We start from the raw sequence: 26,176 nt of genomic DNA on the forward strand, positions 1-26,176 counted from the left end.
CGGTTACTTTCTGAGCTCCTTGGCATCTGAGCATGGATATAAAGTCGTCAGGTAGATTTCAGTGGTAATGTTTTTCACATCTAATTATTAAGGAACAAATTTTTATGCTTTGAAGAATTGACAAGATGTTTTTACAGCCCTCATTAGAGCATGGTGGGGGTGTAGGATCAGTAGTGGCAGAACGGGGGGATAGCAGATTGAATGCTTGTGTCCACAGCTGAGAATTCAGTATGACAGTTGAGGATTCTGTTAGCCTTTTTACTTGGAAGAATAGAATGCCGTGCATATCAAATTGGTGCTTACGAAACAGTGTAAGAACTAAGGCATTTGCTATGGGGCAGTATAACCAGGGATCGCAGGATGTGACAGTGAGCAGACCTACAAGAGAAATTTAGCGAGAATCCCCACAATAACTCCAACACCCAGAAAGCCCCTATGTTCCCATCCAAGGGGGCAGGTGGCTGCATCCAAAGGGTGGAGGGAAGTGACCTTCCTGTCCTATGCTCCTTGGGTCACCCTTGGGGCCTTGGGTTCTAACAAGCCTCAGGGGGAAAGAGAAGAGAGGAGCAGGCTTGAAAGGATTCAGGTGGAGAATAGCGGGAAGATGAGACTTCTTATGAGGGGAAGGTAGAGGTGGCGTCTTAGGGGAAAGGAAGGACCCAGGGACAGAGCAAGACCGGGTTCTGCAGTGGAATTAGCCTGCCTCATGGTCCTCTGGGAAGAGCTCTTGTAGGCAGATTCTACTCTTGCCAAGAAACTCCAACAGCTCTCCAAGTAGGGAGGGCTGCCCTCCTGTGTGTCCCCCTGTGTGTGGGCTGGCCCATCCAAGATTCCCTCTAGGTCCCAGCCAAGCCGTTTGGAGCTGAATGGGCCCTGTGTGAGTTATTTTAATCTTGGAAGAGCCACCAAGGCCATGTGGGATGGGAGGGGTACCTTCAAGTGTGATGAGAAATGCCTGAAGTGGGCCTTCTCTAAAGTTGTTTTTATTAGGCCATCACAGATGCACAGTCTATACAATAGAGAGCTTCATTCACCTCCAGCCTGGTTTCCCTCCAGAGGTAACTGGTATACCCAATGTGTTGTGTAGATACCAAAGATGGTTTGTGCATATGTGCACACCCACACATAGTTGGTGTGCTTCTGCCTTCTTTCTTTTTGTGAAAAAGATTTTTCTATTTATGTGTATATGCCATGTCTGTGCAGGTGCCTGCTGAGGTCAGTGTCTGGAGTTGGAGTTACAGGCAGTTGTGAGCGGCCTCAAAAGGATGTTGGGAACTGAACTCTGGTCCTTCCGAAGAGCAGCAAGTTCTCTTAAATGCTGACCTATCGCTCCAACCCCCTTCTTTATTTTTTATTGGCTTTGTATACATATGGTGCGGCATCTTGATTAATTAATGGGGTTCTTTTTGTATCCCCAAATACAGAGAAGTTACTTCTGAAAATAGCTCCATAGTGTCCACTATAGGGAGGCCGATGTGATTTATTTAACCAGATGTTAGATTTGGAGGGCTTTTCTGTTGGTACCAATAATAATACCTCTGTCAAACCCATGTCTGGGCACCAGCTCACACAGATGTGTATCTGGGAGATACATTTCTAGTAGAGTTTCTGGGTTAGAGGGTGTGCTATTTTTAAATTGTCATCTGTAGTTTAATTGTTCTTCTGATCCAGGTTTCACATCAGTTGACACTGCCTCTAATGACTGTCTTACTGTGTGTGGTCTTATTTCTGTTTTATGCCTTTGGGGTTGTGGCCTGCTTCCTATATTTAAATCCTCAGCCTTCCTAGGATTGCACGCCTATGTATAAGAGGAGAAGGATGAGGGGTGGGGCTTAGGTGCTGAAGGTTCTGCATAGGGGCCTTGAGAGGTGGGTGCCAGCCTTAGTCACAGGCACCATACAGAAGGGTAGGTGCCAGCCTGGGTCACAGGGACTTTTATAGAGGGTAGGTGTCAGCCTCGGTCTCAGGGGCCTTTACAGAAGGGTGGATGTCGACCTGGGTCACGGGCCTTTGCAGAGGGTGGGTGCCAGCCTTGGTCACAGCTCTCCTCACTCTCCTGCAGGGCAGGTTTTGTCAGAGATTCTTGTTTACCTATCTGCCACATCCCTGAGCCACTTCCATGGAAGCTGGAGAGCTAGGCCCAGGGCAGGAGCAGCAAGACTTTGTGCTGATAGCTCACCTGATCACAGGGAGATGCATCCCATCCATCTTAAGGGCAGCCCCACCGAGGACCTCAACCATACATGTGTAGGGGTTCAGAAAGACAGCTGTGTAAAGGAGAAGAATCTGCAGGCTGCCAATTCTAGCTCTCTCTCCAAGGCCATGAAGGTGTCACCTCATTTCACATTATGTTTCCTGCTGTCCCCTCTGAACCTGCTGACCAAAGCAAATGAGCAAAGTCAGAGGACTAAAAGCTAGGTCCGCCCTGTGGGACTCAGTGGCACCTTAAGAAATTCTAAGACTTCCTTAGAACAGAATCCCCAGTTCTTCAAGGTAGATGTTATAGGCAGCTAGAATCTTCTAGGTAGATAGTGTCCAATGGAGGTTGTCATAATGGACCTGGATCAGTAACATCGCCTGGGAACTTGCTCAAAAATATAGATACTGGTTCTACTGACCCAGAAAGTGGGAATGGAGCCCACAGTGCGTTTGAACATTCCTTGGTGTAATTCAGGTGCCTACTGTATGTGAGACCCAGGTGTGAGGAAGAGCCACTGCCCTGAAACTTAGACCTATAACTGTTTAGAAGGCCACACGCTTCCTCATGTGATCACAGCTGTCCCTGGGCCTCTGTGGGCACTGCAGCAACAACAGCTGTTAAGTGGCAAGAGCAGGCAAGTTTCAGGACAGTCTTTGAGCAGCTGATCTGTGCCCCACCTGGGTATTTTAATTGACCTGGTGCATTGCTCAGGCCCTGTATCCGGAGGACTGTGGGAGCAGGTGTCCCACCTGCTGTCCTGGGTTCCTCCCCTCCCCTGCTTACTACCTCATCTCTTTGTTTTTTTGTTTTTTTTTTTTTGGTTTTTTTTTTTAGTATTTTTATTTTATGTATACAAGTGTGTTGCCTGCATGTATGTGAGTGCACCCATGTCATGCAATGCTGCAGAGGTCAGAACAAGGTGTCAGATTCCCCTGGAACCGGAGTTAAGGACGGTTCTTAGTCTCCATGTGGGTGCTGGGATCGAACCTGGGTTCTCTGCAAGAGCAGTCACTGTTCTTAACCTCTGAGCCATCTCTCCAGCCCCTACTGCCTCATCTCTCAGTAAGCCTCTTACTTTCTGTGAGCTTTAGGTGTTTCATCTGCTCTGATTCAGGACTCTGTAGTAGATAGACCCTTCTATAGCCATCTCTTGTTTCTAAGAACTCTGACTTCATACCTGACCATGTCATTTTGTGTGATGAATTGGTAGTTAGAGAGTGGAATGCCTAGGAGGGACACAGATCAACCATTTAAAGACTGTCCTACAGCCAGCGTTCCCTAACAGCATGGGTTAGGTTACCAAGAGAGAAGGAGTGTTGTGGAGAGCCTGTGATCTGTGGGATGCACAGAAACAGGGTCCTCTCCCCTGTTGTGGGAAGGATGGTGATGAGGGCAAGGAAGATGAGATAGTGGACAGGGTGCCCGAGGCAATGATCTCCTGGAATCTGAGATCAGAGAGCAGATCCAGACCCTATGTTCTCTGTATACTTAGTGGAGACAGCCTGGGGGAAGGGCTACCAGGGAAACCCCAGCAGGCTTGTGGGTGGTGCAACCTCCTGTAGCCTTGGGGTAGGCCTGGCCTAACCGGAGCTGTGGACTAGCTTGCACTTGGGGCTTAGAGAGCTGATATAACTCCTCCTTCAGGGGCCTGACTGTGGTTTCTGTTCTTAGGAAGCAGATCCCAGCACCCTCTACAGACCTGAATGTGCTTTTCTTTCTCTCCAGATCTAATCATGAGCTACCCAGGCTATCCCCCACCTGCTGGTGGCTACCCTCCTGCTGCACCAGGTAAGAGGACCTGAGGGGGACCCATTGTGGAAAAGGATGGAGTCCACTTACCTGATGCCCTGGAGGGGGCTCACCCTTTGGGGTAGGGGCTGGAGCGGCCTGGATTTGACTGGTTCTGGAAGGCCCAGATCAAGGCCTGAACTAGATCTATGTGTCTTATTAGCTGACAAGTGTACAAAGGCTTGCTATACTACACTCTTAGGCTCTTTCTCCTTTACAAAGTGGCTTCAGGATTCTCTCCCTCACTGGGCTGTCCCCACTTACTAATGAGGCAAGCTGCGAAAGTCTGCAGGGGTATCTCCCAAAACCCAGCTGTTAGCACTTGCACCCTGTGTCAAGGAGCAGGACTTTGGCACCTTCTGGGGTCCTACTGCTGAGGCAGAGGTTTGTGTTATGAAGACCAACACCAGCTGTCACTTGTCCCTCCCTGTATGCCCCTCCCTATGTCTACCAGGAGGTTTGTGTGTTAGAGTGAGCTGGGGCAACTGATAGGAACCCAGTGGCAGAACTTCCTTCCTTCTGAGGACTCCTCTTCCCTGAGTCTTTTCATTTGACCCCTACAATTGGGAGGAAAACTTGAGAGCTTCTGGGGTGAGCAGGAGACCAGGGCCATTACCTCTCACTCCAGGGGACCCCTTGCCATGGGTCAGGAGCTGAGGTCCTGGGGTGTAAATACCTTGAACCTTCCCTTTCTCCTCTCTAGCAGGTAGTGAACAGGCTGAAGCAGTGATCTGTCTTAGCCACTGTCTCAGGGCATGTCCAGTTGAGTTGGGCCACTTCTTTCTGACTTGGCAGCAGTGAACTCAGTCCCCTATCCTGCAGAAACTCCTCCATCTCTCAGCATGTCCAGAGTATTGCACAGAATTATGCAGCCCTGAAGCTGCAGAGCAGACTTGGACTACCCTGAGTGAGAACATATCCACTGGGCATTGGCCATGCTATGGGCTCAGCCCTATGCAGGTGTCTGCTCCTCAGGCGTTACCTCAGCAGGCTGAGTATGCTTGTCTTGTCATTGTCCCCACTTATCTTGGGGATGAACTTGTCTGCAGGAGCCTCACCCTAGGTCACATAGCTGCCCTGCTGTTAGTGTCCATGATTCCTGTGATGTAGCCCCATTTCCCTCCATGTACATCCTCAGCTCAAGAGTCACATCACTCAGTGATAAGTCACATGACCTATCCTCAGTCTTCTCACCCCATGATGTTGGGTTTGAGAGGACAAAGCCTGCCTTGGTCCTCTCTGTCTCCTACATGCTCCACAGGAGCTGAATGTGCCTTCCTCCCCAGGACAAGGAAAAGCCTCCTCTCCTTTCCTCTGACTCACTCTCTCCTGGTCTTTGTGGGTGCTCGTAACATTGGCTCGAGGCTCTGCTTGACTACCCTAGCTGACTCTCCTGGAGCCTTCTTTTCTGCCCTTTCCATTGGACCAGGAACAGACAGGGCTCATGGGCTTGGTGTTGCTTTCAGGTGGCGGTCCCTGGGGAAGTGCTGCCTACCCTCCCCCCAGCATGCCCCCAATTGGGCTGGATAACGTGGCCAACTATGCAGGGCAGTTCAACCAGGACTACCTCTCAGGCATGGTGAGTCAGATCCCTGCTATGGTGCCCCTGGGTCTGCATCTGTGCAGCAACAGCAATCAGGGCTGCTGCCTCCAATGCTCCAGAGATACCTCATGTCTGTTTATGTGAGCACAGAGTGCTGAGCTGCAACTTAGAGTAAGAGGCTCACCTCCTTACCGCCTTCCCTTTGGGCCTCACTTCCCCATCTGTATGAGGGGAAGAGAGTCATGGGGCTAATGGTTTCTTGGGGTCTTTGTGGCCCTGGAGGATTGGATAAAGCTGGTGCCAATAAGGAAGTTTGTTGAGAATCTCTCATGAACCCAGCACAGGTTCTGGAGGGAAGTGAGGGTATGTGCGCGCGTGCGTGTGTATGTTGAGTGTGTGTGTTGTGTGTGCACGCGTGCGTGTGTGTGGTGTGTGTGTGTGTGTGTGTACAGATGATTATTCTGGTTGGTTCTTGGTGGGTGTGTAGCAGGTAGATTAATGCATGCATTCTACTTTTGCTTTGAAAGAATGCATTTTACAATCTGAAAATAAATGAGTGCTTAGGAACATTGCAACTAGTGTACACCCCAAATTCATGCCAGGCTCAATTTTAGGTGTTGGGAATATGTGAATAAAGCAAACAGAAATCTCTGGATTGGGGCGATAGCTCAAACAGTGAAGTGCTTGTCAGGTTAGCATTAGGACCTGAGTTTAATCCCCAGAACCCATGTAAAAATGTCCAGTGTGGTCCTTGTAACCCCAGTGCTAAGGCAGCAGGGACAGGCAGATTTGTTGGACTTGCTGGCCAGCCAGGCTAGACTATTTGGTGAGCCCCAGGCCAGTGATAGACCTTGTCTCAGAACTCAAGGTAGATGGCACATGATCTTTGCCTTTACATGCACACACACAGGCACACACACACACACGGCATGTACCTCAATCCTAGTGCACTTAGCATCTGTGGGGAAGAGACAGACAATAACTTATCAGGTGGCAGCATTGATTGGAAGTGTTTCTGAGCATGATGGCTGATGTTTAGTACTTAAGAAGTTGAATGAGTGAGAATTTTCAGTCCAGCCTAGACAACAGAGAGAGACCCTGCCTCAAACAAGAAAAGAAACAAAGGAAGGTCAGTGGGGAGGGGAGAGGGAGGAAGGTAGGTAATTAGATATGTAGCTCTGATGGCACAGGCCTGTGATCATAGCTACTTGGAAGGCTGAGGTAGGAGGATACCAAGTTCAGGGTCTGTCTAGGCTATAAAGTGAGTTCAAGGCCAGCCTGGCTAACTTAGTGAGATGTCTCAATAAAAATGAGTAAAAAGATACAATAATGTTCAGTGGTAGAGTGCTTGCCTAGAATGTGTGAGGCCATGGGTTCACTCTGTAGCTGAAGGGGAGAGAGGAGAGGGGGAGTAGTGGCATAAAGGGTCAAGTGATGGGGTAATGTAGACTAAGGACCTGGACCTTCGAGAGGAGGTGGGTCAAGGTGGCCTGAAAAGGGACCTTGAACAAAGATCTGACACAATGCAGAGATGTAATCTATGGATGTCTAGGGACTGCCCATCCCAGAGGTGCCCACGACCTGATAAGCTTGAGACAGGAGGTCTTTGTGGCTGGAGAGGAGAGGGGTAGGTAGGGCAAAAGATGAAGATGATGGGACCCACGTTATTTTGGACATGTACCACTGTACCCAGGACTCGCCTATCTTGGTTGACTGTTAGTAAGCTGATGTGACAGCACTACTCCCTCATGCTACAGAAGGAGCCCTTATATTTTCTGGAAACGAGTGCTTAATTCTACCCACTGGATCTTGGATAGAAGAAGCAGCCTCTAGGGAAGGAAGGAAGTGTCCCACAAAAAGGATGCAAGAGTCTGTGTTACCTACAGAGAGATCCCAGGCCTGAGCCCAGTTGCAGTGATCACAGAGCAAATGTTTCCATGCTGTAATTTCCCTTCCTGTCCCGTGGGAGAGATACAGTGAAGATTAGTTGGCTGAGTTAGGTAAGAAAAGAGCCTAGTGTAGTGGGACCTGCCTCCAATGCTAGGTATGGATGGTACTGGTGGGTGGGCCTGGTAGGAGGCTTCTTGCCTAGAGCCCATTGCAGGACTCTGTCAAGGGAGGGAAGACAGACAGAATCTGCTGATCCCACAAGTCTCAGACTCTGCTTTGTGTACTTCCAGGCGGCCAACATGTCTGGGACATTTGGAGGAGCCAACATGCCAAGCCTGTATCCCGGGGCTCCTGGGGGTGGATACCCTCCCGTCCCACCTGGTGGCTTTGGGCAGCCTCCCCCTGCACAGCAGCCTGTCCCTCCCTATGGAATGTATCCACCCCCAGGAGGGAACCCACCCCCTGGGATGCCCTCATATCCAACATATCCAGGGGCCCCTGTGCCAGGCCAGCCCATGCCACCCCCTGGGCAGCAGCCCCCAGGGGCCTACCCCGGACAGCCTCCAATGACCTACCCTGGACAGTCACCAATGCCACCTCCAGGGCAGCAGCCAGTGCCAAGCTATCCAGGATACCCGGGATCCAGTACTGTCACCCCTGCTGTGCCACCAGCCCAGGTGAGTGCTAGTCTAAGCCCAAGTTCAAAGACTGGTCTCCTGCCCAGCAAGACTTTGGAGAGTTTAAGGGACAGGGGAGTCTCAGGCCTCCAGATACAATTTACTGTTTTAGCAAAGTGATGGACTCTTGGACTTCACACCCCAGAGGGCATATTCCTTAAGGCCTGGGGGAACTGCCCTGATGGGTGCTCTTCACCATTGATTACTGCCTATCTCCAGACCTCATGCCTAACAGGCTCCTTGATGTGCCCCAGTCAAGTGTGGAAGTGTGAAGGATTCTTAGAATCCTCTGAGTAGGGAAAATTGTTGGCATTTCCTCCAGGGTTGATCTTGGCTCATTCTGGAAAACAGTTCATGTTTGCAGTGCCTAGAATTCATTGTCATGGTTACATGGCCAGTCCAGCCAAGCACAGGGCTGATGGTATGTGCTGGGTGCCTATTTTTAGACAGAGGGTCCATCTCCTTTTGTTACTCCCATATGCCACCTCTGTACCGATCATCACTCTTGCTCCCTGTGTCCCTCCCTTACTTCTTCTCCAAGCATAGCTCCCTTACTGTGTTGATATCTAGCCATTACAAAGACATCTCATCAAGAGGCAGTGAGCCTGTGTGCAACTTAAAAGGAGGAAGGTTTATTTTGACTCACAGTTTCATAGTTTCCATCTGTGGTTGATTGGCCTATCACTGTGGGCCTGTGGTAGAGCAATGATGCTTGCCTGATAGCAGACAGGGAGCACATAAGGGACAAGGCCTGGGCCCTCATACCCCCGCAAGAGCATAGTCCATCCTGTGACCTAACTTCCCTCCTGTAGGCACCACCCCCTCCACAGCATCATCAATACATAAGCCTTCGGGGGCTATTTAATTTCAAACTGTAACAACCCAGAATATTGAAGTTTGCTGTTTTGCACAACTGATAGTCAGCAGGCTGTCTGGCAGTTAAGCAGGTCCTGGCCTAGAGGACAGCAGGGGTCCCATGCTAGTTCAAGACGCTTTAGGAGACTGTGCACCCCTGTGAGGGATGGGTGCTTGCAACCCCTGAGGTCACTTGGACTAACCAGGACCCACCAGGAAGTCTCTGATGTATTATGTGGAGAGGTGTCTAGGAGACCCCCTCTGTTCCTCAGCCCTGGAGGACCACAACACAAGGCAGATTGTTAGCATCAGGATTCAAATGTAGGAGACTGCTGGCCTTGGGTACTCTTGTCACAGGGGATGCCAGCAATGGGGGACAGGCAGATGCTCTAGTCCCAGACACAAGGGCAGACAGTGCCCATGTCAGGCTGACTTGATGATATAGATTCCCTGCATTTTTGACTTCAGGCTCCTTTGGCTACCCCAACTCATAGAGTAAGGTGATTCCAGGGGTAGGGGAGTTGGAGGAGCCTTGTACCTGGGGGAGGAAGTGTGTGGGTCATCTTACCTGTGGCTGTTTATCTGAGTAGTTTGGAAACCGAGGCACCATCACAAATGCTTCTGGCTTTGACCCCTTACGAGATGCTGAGGTTCTGCGGAAAGCCATGAAAGGCTTTGGTGAGAGACCCAGACTGACTCCAATCCTACCCTCTCCCCTGGTTCCCTGGGCAGTTTCACTTTGTGGGCTGGGGAGTCTGAGAAAGACAAGTCTGGCCCCAGGGTGATGGAAGAGGATGGGATGCCCAGGACAGTGGGAGGCCCCAGACCAAAAGTCTATGGCTACAAAGCATCCCCTGACTGCTCCTTCCTATTTCGTAGGAACGGATGAACAAGCCATCATCGACTGCCTAGGGAGTCGCTCCAACAAGCAGCGACAGCAGATCCTCCTGTCCTTCAAGACAGCCTATGGCAAGGTGAGGTTCAGGGAGGGAGTGCAGGAGATCCATTAGGCCTGATTCTCCCAAGCCTAGCTCTAGGGTCTACAACCAGCATAGCCATAGGCCGGTCGGTCACTCTGTTTTTCCTTGGGGCCTAGTAGGGCTGGACCCCAGAATGGACAGTGAGCCCAATTAGGGCTGCTCTAAGTTCTAGCCTTGACTTTGCCAGGACTGACGCTGTGGACACACATTTCTCCCCTACCCAGCTTTACTTTCAAGGTACCCTAGGAGGTTTAGTTGGTGAAAGACCTATGGAGGAAAAGGCTTAAAGAGATTGTATCTTGAGCTTTCAGGGTTTTGAATATTAGGTGAAGCTTGGGACTGAATACATTAGTGCTCTAGCTGAGTGCTTCCTACCTCCCATGCATTGTGTAGAAATGCAAGCTTTGTAGTTCAAGTTTGGATATGGCAGAGGACAGGGTCTCACTAGCCCAGCTGGTCTTCCTTCTTCTGTCCCCTCAACTGGGGTTCTTTTCTTGTAAATCATCCATGGATTTTCAGAATGCGTGTTTGTTTGTTTGACTATCCTGACAGGATTTGATCAAAGATCTGAAGTCAGAACTGTCAGGAAACTTTGAGAAGACAATCTTGGCCTTGATGAAGACCCCGGTCCTACTTGATGTGTATGAGATAAAGGAGGCCATCAAGGTGTGTCCCTGTGTGTGTCTACCTTTGTGTGTGTGCACAGTTACAACCCAGCACAAGTGGACCATGTCATGTGTTACAGCCCACTTACTAGTTACTGCCTAGCCTGACTCCTGGGCCCTCTTGCCTATAGTCTGTGAGTTATAGAAAGACTATCTGGTAATTTTCCCAGAGGCAGATAAGATGCCCTTCCTCATAGGGAACATCTAAGTCTCCATTCTAAGAAATGATGGAACTGGGGTTGTGGAGGACACACAGTGAGAAGAGAAGGGGCCAGAGGCCATGGTGGCCTCTCTTCATTCAATAGGGCTCTGTTGTTAGCAAGTAGCAGCATGTCTGAGGAGGACACAGCAGGTGGAGAGCATCAGTTGAGGATGAGGAGGCTGAAGACCAACCCAGCAAGCAGAGGGAGGGCGCATACCAGGATGTGGAAAGGCAGGGTCTGGGGAGACACCTGCTTTGCTTTCTTGTCTGCATCTGTCTGTCTGTCTGTCTGCATCGGAGGATGGCAGACCTCACCTGTGTCTCACTCCCTACCATCCAGCTGTAGAAGAACCCAATTCCCACACAGGGCTGGCTGCTATGACTTAGCCTCAGCTCACTGTCTTCCTCAGTCTAGTTGATTGTGACCATTGGGGAGGGGTCCTATCTGGGCTATACAGCCATGTAGCTTGTGTGTCTTGTAGGTTTGGGGGTGGGAGTCCCTGTGAACTGCATAGGCACCCTGAAGGAACTACTCAGAGGATGCTATGCACAGACTTTCCCACCTTCACAAAGAGAAGCTGGGAGCTCAGAACCTAGCCTAGAAGGGCAAGAGGGCTGGCTGAAACTCAGCTGCCAACCTTATAGTCCAAGGGGGCGCTAGGGAGGTAACAGGAGAACAATGACCTGGGTCTGGGAGTGGCCAGGACCCACCTGCAGCAACTTCATGAGAAGTTGGTAGAATGCTGGAGAAGCACAGGCAAGGGACCAACTGTTGCTGAATAGCTGTGTACCTGAGCAGGTAGTGGTAATCATAAAAACACCGTGTCAGCCTCCTGCCTGCCAGCACTGTCTAAATGCTGTACATGGATTCCCATCTAATCCTCATGACGCCTTAGGTAGGTACACATAGGTACCCAATCTATAGACCAGAAAGTCAAGCAACCTGCCCGAGGTCACACAGGAAGCTTCTGAGCCTGTTTTTGGCCTTCTTGCTGTCCGGGCCTGAGCAGTTCTTTCATCCCTCTTGGCTGCCTTTCCTAGTATCTCCAGATACTCCACTGAGGACTCAAGCTTTTTCACAAGTTCACTCTGATCTTGTTTTTAGACTTTCCACCATACCCACCCCTACCCCACCCCCAATCAGACTTTGGCCTCTCTGAGCCTAACCCAGCAGGGTGTAGCCTTGGACCCCTCTCTAACTGATTCTATTTACTGGTCAGTGGGATGATCCCTCATGTAATGTCTGCTCATCACCCTGGCTGGGAGTGACAGACAATAGGTGTTTCTGTGTCAGGCACCTATTGTCCTTGGGTGCTGGCAATGGCATTGTCACCAGCATGAGATCTGGTATGTTCTGTTTGCACAGGGAGCTGGCACTGATGAGGCCTGCCTGATCGAGATCCTTGCTTCCCGAAGTAACGAGCACATCCGGGAGCTGAACAGAGTCTACAAAACAGGTGGGCAGTTCCCCAGGCCCTGCCCTCTGCCGATGGCTTTGCTTCCTAGGCATCGGTCACACCCTCTTACTCCTCTCTGACCTCCTTTATCACCCATTTCCTGGCACACCTGACTCCCAGAGCTTTAACCCAAGGCCCAGCCCTACCTGCTGTTTACACACCGGCAGGTATCTATAGCTGGGTAGGGCTGGGAAATCCTTGAGTGGGGTTTGGGCCAAGCCTGACCAGAGGCCAGATGAGCCTGGAGGGCCAGATGGGCCACCTGTCACCTCATGCCTAAGACCCCTGGGCCCTTGTCCTGCCGTTGTACCCTACTGACTGACTCAGGGGTAACAGGGCTTCATGGACTCTGATGTCTCCCTTTCAGAGTTCAAAACAACCCTGGAGGAGGCCATTCGAAGTGACACCTCAGGACACTTCCAGCGGCTCCTCATCTCTCTCTGTCAGGTACCTTGCCCACCATAGTATATCAGAGAGGGGATCAGAGGGGTCACAGCCCTGGAGAAATGAGTAGGGAAAGAGGGATGTGGTCTTCCAAGGAGTGGCTTAACCTTACAGCCTGCTTCTTTTAAGGGAAACCGTGATGAGAGCACAAATGTGGATATGTCCCTTGTCCAGAGAGATGTCCAGGTGAGTGTGAGGGCCTAGCGAGGCACCCACATGGGCTTTCTGAATCATGAACTACTTTCTTACTTTGTAGTGAGGTGGTCAGGGATGAAAGAGTGAGGAACCTGGGTGGGTTCCAGGTACTGTAGGTTTCAGAGATGATCTGCCCCTGTGTTACCTTGAACATGTCACCCAGCCTTCTGGCCTTCAGTTTACCCATCTGTCTGAGGGAACAACATGGTAATAAACGCGCAGCAGTTGAGGATCAGTTATGGGTGTGGACTTCCGTCACTTGCTACTCCTTGAGGTTAGGTGCAGATGCTGTTAGGTGTGCAAAGGTACTTGGCTACTAAGCTTTTGAGTTTGTGGACTGAGAAATCAGCTGTCTCTAGTTGTGTGGTCTTAAACTTCTGCCCTTGTTCCCTTATGAGCAACAGACAAAAGGGGAAAGTCTAGGTCTCTGAATTCCTCTCCGGAGAGGTTTGTATTGCCTACTGGGGAATTTGGACTGTGGTGTCCTGGCTTCCTGGTGGGATAGATCTGGCCGGACCTCCTCCCAGCCTTCTACTGAAGGTCAACATCTACTGTCCCTGCCTGCCTGCCTCAGCCTCACTTTGACTTGAGGGATCTCTGACCTTGAGAATCTGCCCTGAGGCCTCAAAGGTACCTTAGAAATCTTCTGGGGTAAGGATGTAGATGGCAGATATTTTGAACTCCAGCCTTCAAAAGTCTGAAGCAACAAATGTAAATTCTGACATTTAGCAAACATAAATATCTATGCACTGACACATGTATGGAAAAAGTGCCAGATGATCTGAAATCCTGTACCTGACTGGTTCCGGGAGCTGTGGTCGCCATCTTCCTTAGGAAAGCTGCTTTTCTTTGTTTTTAGTTTTTTGAGACAGGGTCTTACTGTGTAGCGCTGGCTGACCTGGAATTCATTGAGATCCATCTGCCTCCACTTCCCAAGTGCTGGGATTAAAGGCATGCGCCACCACACCTGACTGGAAGCTGCTTTTCATGATTAGGAGATGTCACATAGAAATCTGGCAGTTATGGGCCTGCCCTCCTCTGTCCTGCTCAGAGAAGTGCTGACCCTGAGGGGTTGGTTAGCCAGGACCCCTCTCTTAGGTTTCTTGCTCCCCCTGTTTCTCTCAGTGAAGTTATCCACATGGCACTCAGTCTTGCAAAGTTACAATTTCAATCAAACCAACCCTTATGTTTTCTTCATGGGGAGATAGAGGCTCGGGGGGCCAGAGGCCTGCCCAGAATCCCACTGCAGGCTGCTGCAGAGCTAGGATCCTAGTGTAGGCATCTCCTCTGTCCTCCTGCGGTGGTGTTCCCTGGTTTCCTTAACCAGGTGCGGTTAAGACTGTTCCTTGCCTAAACTGGGCTCCAGTCTCAGAATCCTTAGTGCCACCCACTGAGCAGCGTGTGGATTGCTGGGGTCTGGCTTTGCAGTGAGCCAAGCCTACAGGGTTTGGTAGATCTGTACGTCCGCTGCCAGGATTCTGCTCCCTTTCCCTCTTCCCCTCCCCTCTCAGCCTGCACAGCAAGATCCTGCCCAGCTTTCCTAGGTGATCTGGGCCTGGGACATAGTGGGTACAGGCCACACATGTGCATCTTTCTTCTTGCCCAGGACCTGTATGCAGCTGGGGAGAACCGCCTGGGAACAGACGAGTCCAAGTTCAACGCAATTCTGTGCTCCCGGAGCCGGGCTCACCTGGTGGCAGGTAAGGCAGCCCTGGGCCTCCTGGATCAGGTAGATGAGGGCAGATGGGTCTTATGGGGAGAAAAAGTTTGAAGAACCGCTGATATCCTCTGCATGGAGGTTCACTTCCTTAGACGAGCCCCCTGGTGGTGGCATAAAAGCCCCTAAAATTCCTGCAAGCTCTGCTTCTAGAGAAAACAAAGGAAAAGGGGAGGAAGTTTGTGTACTGGGATTAGGAATGTCAGAGTGGATTCTGAATATCAAAGCTGTGATTTCTGCTTATCTGATACATCTTTAAATATGCTGGGACTTCCCAGAACGTGGCATAAGGAACACTTATAACCATAACGGGGTTGTGGGGTGGCGGGCATGGGCGCTAGTGAGATGGCCCAGTACTTGCCTGATGACTTGAGTAGCTCAATCCTCAGAACTCATGTAAAGTAGAGAGAGCTGGTTCTACAAAGTTGAATTCTGCCCTCTACACATACCATGATGGCATGAGACCCTTCCCCCAATTAATAAGTTTAAAAAAAAAAGTGTAATGCACGCCTTTAATCCCAGCACTCGGGAGGCAGAGGCAGGCAGATCTCTGTGAGTTCAAGGCCAGCCTGGTCTACATAGCGAGTTCTAGGACAGCTGGGGCTACAGGGAGACCCTGTCTTGAAGAAAAAAAAAAAAACTCATGGCAGTAATACTATACGTTTCTGTTCATGCTCATTGAATACATGTAAGTGGGGTGCTGCATCAGGCAACCCTGTAGTCTGTTCTTATGCTTCAGCTTCTTGTTAGGAGATGAGTACTCAATAAAATCTGAATCAGGTGACAAATCCTATAGAGAAAAACAGTGGCATGACATTGGAAGTGGGTAGGGGATCATGGAATGGAGGGATCAGGGAAGTCCACAGATAGAAAGGCACATGACTGAGAACGCTGAAGGAGACACAGGCGCAAAGGCCTTGCACGGGGCTTCCAGCATGGCTCAGGCATAGCCAAGGGGGATGTATATGTCTGGAGCAGATGGAGTGACAGTAGCTGGAGGTGAGGACAGTGCAAGGTGTTAGGTGTTCATCCTGAGGGAGGCCCAAAGCAATTGGAGGACGCTTAGTGGAGTTTTGCCAGTTCACTGGTGAACAGAGAGTGGAGTGGCCCCTTTCCCTTGGCCTGCAGAGCCACACACTGCCCAGCTTTCCTAGGTGACCTGGCCTAGGTTGTGTTGAGAGTAGGGTGGAGGTCCTCAGTAGAGCAGGGGAATCAGCTGGGAGAGATGATGGTGGCCTGGACAGGGAATCAATACAGGTGCTTGCTGACAAGCTGGCCATAGTGTGGGAGTGAGAGGACCTAGGACAAAGGGATTCTATTGGCTGAGTGAATGGAAGAACAGATGGTCCTCCACTCAGATTAGGAGCTATGGATGGAGTAGGCAGGGAGGAAAGCGCACCCAGAGCCTTTGCAATGGAGATACTAGGAAGACAGGCCAGTGAGCCTGGAGGTCAAGGGAGATCTGGGCTGGGAACTCTAGGTAGTTAAGTGTTTTAGGCTCTGGGACTGTGAGACTGGAGAGAGAATAGCTGAGGGCAGGGCCCTGGGCCATTGCAAGAGTCTAAGGAGCCGCCAGTGAGGTGGAAGATCCAAGGGACCAGCTGTGTCTGATGGCGCCTGTGAACAGACTACCAAGGACCAGGTAACAGCAAGGAAGGGCTCGTGCTGCAGCTGCAGGGTAGAGGTGAGGTCCAGACCCTAGCACTGCTGATCGTACCCCAATACCTCTAACACGGATAGGAGGGGAGAGAGTATTCCTCCATCTTACGGTTGGCATGGGGCCCATGGGGACATAGCTTTGTTGGGCTGACATAGCTGAATGGGGCTAAGTTTGAGCTTTCTCACATCCTGACTGCAGTGATGAAGTGTGGGTGAACATGTACTCATCTTTCTTATTGAGAGTTTCATATGTGCATATAATGTGTTTTGATCAAATCCACCTCCCATTCCCTTCCCTCTAGTCCCTCTCCTATCTGCCTCCCCCTTCTCATATGCTTGTTTTTTGGTCTTTTCAAAACAAGGTCTCCCTATAGCCCCAGCTGGCCTAGAGATTTTTTTTTTAAAACCCACTGAGTTCACTTGATGCTGCCTGCATGCTTATGGTCATCTGCTAGAGCGTGGGCAGCCTCTCAGGACCTGTATCCCTGAAGAAAACTGATGCTCCCTCTCCCAGCAGCCATCAGTTGCTACTAGCTCCTCAGCTAGGGGTGGGATTTCATGAGCACTTCTCCCATACATGCTGGGACTTTGTCTGGCTTGATCTAACGTGGGTCTTGTGCATGCAGTCACAGCATAGCACAGTGTGCGATGGCCCTGTCATGCCTGGACAACCCTTTTGCTCTAGTCATCTACTACCTCTGGCTCATACAGTCTTTCCTCCCCCCTCTTCTGCAATGATCCCTGAGCCTTCGGAGGAGAAGGTGTGATACAGATGTCCCATTTAGGGCTGAGTACTCCGGAGTCTTTTATTCTCTTATGTATTGACTAGTTAGGGCATGTATTCATCTTCATCCTTGCTTATTTTAGAGTATAAAAACCTGCATCACTATCAGGCTCCAGTGTATTGTGACTTGGAAGAAAAGTGCAGAATATTTTAAGACAATATCAGATAAGCAGAAAGCACAGCTTTGATATGCAGAGGACAGTAATTTGGAGTTTGCTATTGGAGACTGACTGGGATGGGAAGGAGAGATTTGTGCCCAAGGTTAGCAGTTGACTCAGGCTTTTCACCCCTCGTGTGGCCTTTTCTTGCAGGAGCCAACAGTCTATTCCCTGGAGCTCAGCTGCTCCTGAGTTAATTAAGGGTTTGTGGGGCGTCAAAACACAGTGCTGGCTGTGCTGGTGGGCCATGCATGGCTTACAGTCAGGTAGTGCAAGATGAGCCTGATGCATGAAATAATAGAGGGGCTGGGAATGTGGAGATTGGAGGAGACCACTATTGAGTGAAGTTAGATGGGTAAGAAGATTGACAACGGCACCATGTGACCAAGAGGCATCAGGCAGCACACAAGGCTTGTGGTAGAGAGAGTGGCACCTTGTGAGCTGGGCAAGAGCAGTTAGGTTGTCCAGGGTACCTAGAGCAGAGTGGGGAAGAAGCAGACTCCTCATGCTGTCTCCTCTTAGCTCTGCTGCCCAGGCTGCACTATGGGCTGACCTTAAAGGACAGTAATTCATTTACTTAAAGTCTTAGAGACTGGTAGGCCTGGCAGGGTTGATTTCTTCTGAGACCTCTCTTTGTGACTGTGGATGGTGTCCTCTTCCCTGTGTCCTCATGTGGATAAACCCATTTGAAAATGTCATAAGTCAAAAATACACTTCAAGCCAGGTGCAGTGAAATGTAGTCCCAGTTTTTTGGGAGGCTGAGGCAGGAGGATCACTTGAATCCAAAAGTTTGGGGCCAGCCTGAGTAACAAGGTGTGATTCTGTCACATAAAAAAGGAAAACCACGGGAACTATATAGGTGGCTCAGTGTTTCAGAGCACTGGCTGTTCTTGCAGAGGTTCTGGGTTTGGTTCCCAGCACCCACATGACGGCTAGCAACCCTCTAATTCTAGTTCCAGGGAATCTGTATGCCCTCTTCTGGCCTCTGTGGACATTGCACACTTAAATGCATGTACAACACTCATAGACATAAAATAAAAATAAGTTTAAAAAAAAAAAAAAAAGTAAACCATGCTGAGCGTGGTGGTGCATGCCTTTAATCCCAGCACTTGGGAGGCAGAGCTGGGTGGATCTCTGTGAGTTCAAGGCCAGCCTGGTCTACATAGTGAGTTCCAGTAACTGGGGCTACAGGATGACCCTGTCTCAAAAAGACCCCCCCCAATAAAACAAATAAATCAAAAAGAAAAATTAAAAATGCTTTTATGGACTGGAGAGATGACTCAGTGGCTAAGAGCACTGGCTGTACCTGCAGAGGACCTAGGTTCAGTTTCTAGCACCCACATGATGATTAGCAGTCATCCTTAATTCCAGTTCCAGGGGATCCAGCACCTTCTTCTGGCCTCCATGGGCACTGCACACTTGTGGTGCACTTACATACATGCAGGCAAAATACTTAAAATAAATCAAAAAATATTTTAAAAAAGCATTTATTATGCCTAACTTACTGAAAACTGTAACTTGGCCTGGCCTGACTTAAATACACTCAAAACATATTGACCTACAGTGAAGCAAATTCACCTGTCACAGAGCCTTGTTGGACAAAGGCTGAAGAGCTATATATTTAGAAAGAACTGTGTTGAGAACTAGAAACATAATGGTTGTAGTCAAGATTCCCGGTCAGCCATAATCTGAGGGTTATCTGTCCACACGTTTCTGATCCTCGTTTGTCCTGGCCTCCCATTTGTAGAAGATTTCTGGTTAGCTTGGTTCAAGGCCCCTGCCCTGGTCTTGTTTTAAAGACTCTTCCAGTTCAGCCCGTATTCTGAGGTGTGAGGTCTGCAGCTTAGGAGCTGAGGGAACATGATTCAGACTGTGACACATCCCCTCTGCTTTCTCTGTAGTTTTCAATGAGTATCAGAGGATGACAGGCCGCGACATTGAGAAGAGCATCTGCCGGGAGATGTCTGGGGACCTGGAGCAGGGCATGCTGGCTGTGGGTAGGTGCCTGGGGCAGTGGGCTGCAGGAGTGCTTGCCATCCTCTTGTTGAAGTTGGTCTAGTAAGAGAACCACAAAGTGAGCTTACCAATCTAGAGCATCGCCTGCTGGGAAACCAGGCTTTTCCTGGACACAGGGTAGTTGGGTCCCCAGCTTTCTGGGACAGAGGAGTTTTGGATGTATTTGCAGCACAGCTCTGCAGAAGGGAGCTGCAGTTTGGGTATTAGTGGGAGCACATCCAGTTGCTCTCCTAGAGGAAGGTGACTCATATCCTGCCAAGTTTCCTCTAAAAATACACCCCTGCAGGCAGTTGTCAGATGTCTGTGATGGAAACATACAGAAAGATTTTTACTTGCAACAGCAAAACAAGCCTGTTCTAGGGAAAGTTGGCTGAGGTCCCGGCATGGTGGAGTGTCTTTTACCACACTGTGTCCTCTGTAGTGGGGCCTGGCAACTCAAGGGCCCCTCACCCCCATGTAGAGTTGGTCTTTGCTCTGAAGCCCTTGCCACTTCTCTTTATATACACTTCGAGACCCCAGTTTTCCAGCTCTTTCAGTGTGCTTTTCTTGAGCTCTCTGAGTGGAACAGGCAATAAATCCTGATCACCACGCATGTCCCCCACTGTGTGTCATGGCCTGAGACTAGCACAACAGCCCCTCAGCCTCCATTCTCTGTGAGGGTCTCTGTTTGACCCCTCATGCCTGAGCAGTGATGTAGCCCCTCATCCTGTACCTCCTGTGGTTCTCCTTGTACCATGTTGGTGCCGCCGTGTGGAGCCACAGTCAAGAGATCACAGCCAGCAGGGGGAGAGGTGGCTGGGTGGTGACCACTCTGATGCAAGCTTCTGAGAGGGACACTTGTGTGTGTGCTCCTGTGCTGTGTGTTCTACAGACCTTACACTGTATTTCTCTCTTGTAGTGAAATGCCTCAAGAATACTCCTGCTTTCTTTGCCGAGAGGCTCAACAAGGCCATGAGGGTACGTAGCTCCCATGGGCAGAGGGCCCAGATCTGGGATGTCTTAACACCACCTGTGACTAGAGGGTCCACAGAGGGCTGAGTGTTGAAGGCACAAGAAGATCACACCTTAGCCAGAAGGTCTGGGGAACCTAGGGCTCGGGAGGACTGGATCCTCAGGAAGATGGGAGGATGGGAAGCCCCGTGCTCATGTTTTCTGGTGTGGTGGACTCTCTTTAGGGAGCAGGAACAAAGGACCGGACCCTGATTCGCATCATGGTGTCTCGAAGTGAGCTTGACCTCCTGGATATCCGAGCGGAATATAAGCGGATGTATGGCAAATCGTTGTACCATGACATCACGGTACGGGTCCCTGAGGGCTGACTGGACTTCCTGGGCTCCATCTCCATGCCCCACTGGGGGAGCTCCCAGGCTTTGTCTCTCCCCTTCCCTTCCCCCTCTGGAGTGGCCCTGGGCTTGTCTTGTGGGCCATGCAGGTAGGCTCTTGTTTGTGTACCTCAGGCTTGTCATCCAATTGCCTCCAAACAGATCTTAAGACCCTCAAGGACAGGGCAGATCACAATTTTACAACCCTTCATCCCAAGCCTCTAAGACCCCACTGCTTAATAACTGAATAGGGAGAAATCTCAGAACCTTTCTTACGTGTCTGACCTTTAAGAGTCCCTGCCACTCCATGAAAGTGTGACCCATCAGCCTGAGTTTGAGACTCAAGGGTCCACAGAGCTTGGCTTTAGCTCACTGTTGTCTAGCTTTTTTCACTAACTACGATGGAGACCACATGGATAGCTCAGAATGGGGGCTCTGGGGTTACAACCTGGCATCTGCTCCTGGCTTTTCTACTTGGTAACCTTGTGATCTTGAGCAGTCTCCTCAGACCTCCCAAGCCCAGGTCCATCATCACTAAGATGAGGGTATAATGATAGTTCCTTCTTAAGTGTGGTAGGAGTACCAAACAAAGCAGCCTACACAGAGGGCCTAAGAAGGGCTTGCTCCTGTGGTATTGCTGTGTGACATCTGGGCTGACAAAAGGTGTTTTTCTCAGGATAATCTGATAACTAAACTCTGAACGTGTCTGAAACTTGAAATTAAATCACCAAGACTACTTTCTGACTTCAGATGCATTGACATTTAGTATTATTGGGCTCATCTTGGAAAAGAAGCTACTCTCAGGCTAGAGAGATGGCTCAGTGGATAAGAGGGCTTCCTTCTCTTCCAGAGGACCTGAGTTCGATTCCCAGCATCCACATCTGGTGGCTCACAACCACCTGTAACTCTAGCTCTCTGGGCAACTGACACCTCCACGCATGTGCAGATACCTACCCACATACAAACACATAATTTAAAAACAAATCTTAGAAAACTAAATCTATTTCTATGCTAAAAATGATGCTTGGAAAACAAGAGAATTAGTCATTACTGTCATACTGTGTCCTGTGTACTTATAGCTTGTGATGAACCAAACCACGGGCTTTGCCTTCAAAGAGCTTGAGGTTGCAGAAAATGACCTGAAATTAGCTAAACCTGGCCCATGCTCCTGGAAGCGCAGTGGTGTCAGAGAGAGATCAACCTGTGAGGTGTGGGAGGCTGTAATAGTATAGATGTCCCCCATGGGTGGTCAAGGTGACATTTTTCAGGGCAGGACACAGCATTGAATTATGGTAGCACTCCCAATGTAATGTGCTGGGTAAAGAACAGCATTGGTTAGCCCTGGATGGTGATCTTGAGACCTTGAACTATAACCAGAATTATTGGTCAGGAGCTACCCACTGTCAGGGTCTCTCACTGGGACCTAGGACTTGCTGCTTAAGCCAGACTAGCTGTCTAGCCAGCTCCAGGGATCTGTCTGTCTGCTTCCCCAGTGGTGGGATTGCAAGCACATGGCATCATGCCCAGCTTTTGCTTTTTGTTGTTCATGGATCCTGGCCACCACCGGACAGCACTATTCAAGCAGGGTCTATATTGCCTGCTCTAAGTAGGAAATCTCCCTCGAACAGACCTGTCTCTCCCTCGGGTCCTGTGGGACATGAGAAAATCAGGAGCCAGAGGGCAGGAAGTAGACTGGCCTCCCTTAACCCTTGCTTTTGTTTCTAACCAGGGAGACACTTCTGGGGACTATCGGAAGATTCTGCTGAAGATCTGTGGTGGCAACGACTAAGATGTGATTGTCTCATTTCTGCCTCCTCCTGGCAAAGGCCACACCAGGAAAAGGCCCAAGAGTGTCCTTCAGTTTCTCCTAATCCACCCAGTAGCCCCGATGCACCTGTCCCCCTAAAGCCACGTCCTTGTCCTCCTCGACCCTCCTCTTTCCTCCTCATCCTTGTATTATGCTGAAGGGCCCAGGTGGCCTGGCGCTCTAAGGATGCCCCTGTCCCCGACCCCTCTCAGCCCCTTGCCCTGCAACGTGGATGTTTTATCTCCTGGCTTGTTGCTTGTGGCTAAGACTCTGTAGTTTCATTGTATTTTTATTTGAAGACAACTTTTTTTAACCACCATTGCCAGACAGATGCATACAAATGTGTTTACTGCATACACGTTTCTTGTGAGAGCGGGGATGGGTGGAGCAGCATGTCTTCCCCTAGGACAGAGAGGGGTGGGTGTTACAAGGGTTATGTCTGTAATCTGGTGAGAATGTGTCATGAGTTTTGTTTTTGCCAAACTCCTTTTTAGAAAAAGAAGGGCAAAAAGTCCATTCGTTCCATCTTCATGCGAACCACAAGGACAAGGCCTGTTCCCTGCCAGTGACGGGGCGCCCTCTAGTTTGGAATGTGCCTTAAACCTGAATGTCTGTAGCCAAAAGCTGTTTCCAAATTAAAGTCAGCCAACTCTGGAACATTCTGGAAAGTCTTTCTGGTTCCAGCTTGTTTTCTTGTGCTTCGTGACTCAGGGATTCCGGCCTTATTTGCCAGTGAAAACGTGTTGACGGAGAAATCGATGCTGTAGAAATGCAAGCATAGGGATTGTGTGTTTAGGACATGGGAGGATACTCCTAAAATCCAAGCTGGTCCCAAGCAGTGAACACGGCACAAGGACCCTGGTCTTGGGAAGGACAGAAAATGTGTGTGTGTGTGTGATTTCTGGGCTAGTCTCTCGGGGAAGCTATTGAGGACAGGGATAGCCCAGGGAAGTACCCTACCTCCACATTGTCTCAGGTAGCCTCCATCAGAAGGGTGTTCCTGGCTCTGGCCCCTTGGGATCTCTGCCCCTTGGTTGGTGGTGTTTGGAGAGGGGCGTTAACAGGGATAGTTAGCTTCTAGGCTTTGTTAGGTCTAGGAACATGGAGCTTCTCTTACCTGCTGGAGGTCTCCCCTCACTTCCTTTCTGACCGTGTTAGAAAGCCTAGGATGACGACATTCCAGAGACAAGTGCCAGTCAAGTCTGTTGGGCCCTGGCTGGAAGCCCAGAGAGGCCTCTGCTGAGTGGACATCTGCCTAGGGCACTGACTCTTCACTTCTAAACCGTGAGAGAAGGGATGACACCCAGAAGGCTCAAAGCAGTTGTGAGCTAAGCACTAGCTTCATGCACTGGGGCCTGCCTCCTGAGCTGCTGTGCATGTAGAGAGCGTCTGGAGCTAGAGACATCTGGAGCCGAGATTCTATTCCTGCCGGCCTGTCAAGAACCTCTGCCCAAGGGAAGGCCCTTGCATGTTGATGCTGGCTGGGACCTGCCCGCTGGGAGGGACTGCTGAGCATGGTGCAGTATGCCCTGAACTTGGGCTGATCCTGGTGGCCTCTTGAGCCATGTCACAGCCTAGAATTAGTATTTGTGTGATTGCTTTACCCTGCTGTCTACACCACAGTTCTCAGCCTAGTGCACAGCAGGCAGTGTTGAACTTAGAGAACATTTGCTTTAGTTCCCTGGATACCTCTAATGTGAGCCTTGGTGTGGGAGCACTTGGGGAAGAACCAAGACTAGGATGAGGTAAGTGAGGTACTTATTTTCAGTGCGAAATGTCAGAACCTTGAGTGCTCCACTTATGGATGGGCAGAGTGTCCTGATGTGGTTTTCAAAACCTCATGTGTTTTAGTGTCATCCAGTGAACTTGTTAAAACCACAGGTTCTGGGCCCTACCAGCACAGACCCTTACAGAGCAGGTGTGGGGGACACGGATACATCTGCATCCTGTGATCTGACGCTAGTCTAAATACTGATGAGCAGATGGCAGGTATGCTCGCAATTTGGGCAGGTGATGAGGTGAGATGGGTGTTCAGCTTTGGGGAGAGGAATCTGAACAGTGAATCTGCAGTTGTCATTGGTCAAAACGATAGCTTAAGGTTATACCATGTTTATCCTCCGTTGGTTTCATTAGGGAATTAGCCTAGCCTAGGAATTTGACCCCTTATCTCTTCTGTGTGGTTTTTAAAAAGAGATTTTTAAATTTTATGTGTAGGAATGTTTTGCTTCAATTTACGTTAAGTGCACAACTTGAATGTAATGCTCACGGAGGCCAGAAGAGGATATCAGATATTGTGGAATTAGAGTTGTAGATAGTTGTTAGCTTGCTGGGAACTGAACCTGGGTCCTCTGCAAGAAAAACAAGAGCACTTAACCACTGAGCCATCTCTAAGCCTCCTGACAGGTCGTTCTTACCCTGGCTGATATGGGTAGAGTGTAGCCTATAAATACATTTCCCCAGGCAGATGGAAGCCTGCATCTTTCACCCGTTGGAACCTGAAGGCTCTCTGTTTCTCTAAGGACCAGCACAACATTCATTCTCAATGTGGCCCCATGGGGTGTCCTCTTCATAAAGCAGTGTTTTAAGCCTCCGAACTCTACCAGGGGCTTGTCTATAACTCCTGCTCCTTGGAAAGCTGTCTCTTGGCCTAATAATAGTGTTGCCTACTCTGAGTTGGGTTCCTTCTCACAGTAAGAGCTGATGTCCTAAAGCAGAAAGAGCTCTGGAGTTGGAGCAGGCAGTACTACTTGTCAGCCTGGCTACTGACTTTGTAATCACGGAGAAGTACTTTTCCTCCTTTGGGCCTTTGTGGGATGAGCCGTAGATCAGAACTTAAGCGTTAATGTGTAAAAAATTGTGAGGTGGGGGGCTGGAGAGATCGCTCAGCAGTGAAGAACACTTGATGTTCTTGCAGAGGACTCATATTTGGTTCCTGTCATGCACATAAGGTGGCTCACAACTGCTTATAACTCCAGTTTGGGGCAGGGAGCATGTTTGACAGCAAAAAGATCAAGAAGAACTGTATTGGAACTCTGCAAAATGAGAGTTTACAGAAACCAAGCTAGTGCTTAAGAAAGAAGAGGCTGAATCAGTAAAAGCTGATGTTTCAGGTTATCCCAGTGCTGTGCCGGGAGATAGCTAGGCAGCAGCATGAAAGTGATGTTCCACATTCTCTGTGTAACTAGCAAAGGTGAGGTTAGAATTAGACCTCATCATCAAGAACTGTGATTGCAGGCTAGGGAGATGACTCAGTGCATGAAAGCGTTAGCCAAGCAGACCTGATGACCTGAGTTTAACCCTGGAACCCACATAAAAAGCTGAATGTGGTGGGACACATCTGTAATCCCAGCACTTCTGTGGCAAGATGGGAGGCAGAGATGGGACAATCAGCTGGAAGCTCACAGGCCAGCTAGCCTGGAGTACACTATAGCAGGACCAAGAAAGAGCCTGCCTTAAGGCATGTAGGACATGCCTTTAATCCCAACACTTGGGAGAAAGGCAGGCAGATCTCTGAGTTTGAGGCTAGCCTGGTCTACATAAGTTCTAGGTCAACCAGGGATACATGATGAGACCCTGTCTCAAAACAAGTTGTAAGTGGCTAGAGAGATGGCTTGGTGGTTAAGAGCACTTGCTGCTCTTGCAGAGGACCCAGGTTCTGTTCCCAGTGCCTGTATAACAGCCCACAATTCCAGGGGATCCAATACCCTCTTATGGCCTCCACAGACATCAGGCACATGCATGGTGCACTACCATATATTCAGACAAAACATGAACATAAAAACAGCAAACTAGCATCTAAATGAAAGAACCTGCCTCA

General features: G+C 49.8%; 1 protein-coding gene across 2 annotated transcripts in view; it reads left to right on the forward strand.

Annotated features, from left to right (window-relative positions):
• Anxa11 (annexin A11) overlaps window positions 1-23,030 on the forward strand; it is a 54,020-nt gene extending 30,990 nt beyond the window's left edge. For both annotated transcript variants that reach the window (XM_029554465.1, XM_008849846.3), the window contains exons 2-15: window positions 3,926-3,988; window positions 5,455-5,567; window positions 7,712-8,098; window positions 9,544-9,631; window positions 9,833-9,927; window positions 10,486-10,599; window positions 12,167-12,257; window positions 12,625-12,704; window positions 12,831-12,887; window positions 14,503-14,596; window positions 19,116-19,211; window positions 20,129-20,187; window positions 20,406-20,528; window positions 22,282-23,030. In XM_029554465.1, the coding sequence (XP_029410325.1) occupies window positions 3,934-3,988; window positions 5,455-5,567; window positions 7,712-8,098; window positions 9,544-9,631; window positions 9,833-9,927; window positions 10,486-10,599; window positions 12,167-12,257; window positions 12,625-12,704; window positions 12,831-12,887; window positions 14,503-14,596; window positions 19,116-19,211; window positions 20,129-20,187; window positions 20,406-20,528; window positions 22,282-22,341 (1,512 nt within the window). In that variant the 5' untranslated portion in view covers window positions 3,926-3,933 and the 3' untranslated portion in view covers window positions 22,342-23,030. The remainder of the gene's footprint in view (window positions 1-3,925; window positions 3,989-5,454; window positions 5,568-7,711; window positions 8,099-9,543; window positions 9,632-9,832; window positions 9,928-10,485; window positions 10,600-12,166; window positions 12,258-12,624; window positions 12,705-12,830; window positions 12,888-14,502; window positions 14,597-19,115; window positions 19,212-20,128; window positions 20,188-20,405; window positions 20,529-22,281) is intronic.
• The last annotated feature ends 3,146 nt before the right edge of the window (window positions 23,031-26,176 follow it).

Source organism: Nannospalax galili, unplaced genomic scaffold, assembly GCF_000622305.1.
Source record: "Nannospalax galili isolate Female #2095 unplaced genomic scaffold, S.galili_v1.0 scaffold83, whole genome shotgun sequence".
NCBI lineage: Eukaryota > Metazoa > Chordata > Mammalia > Rodentia > Spalacidae > Nannospalax > Nannospalax galili.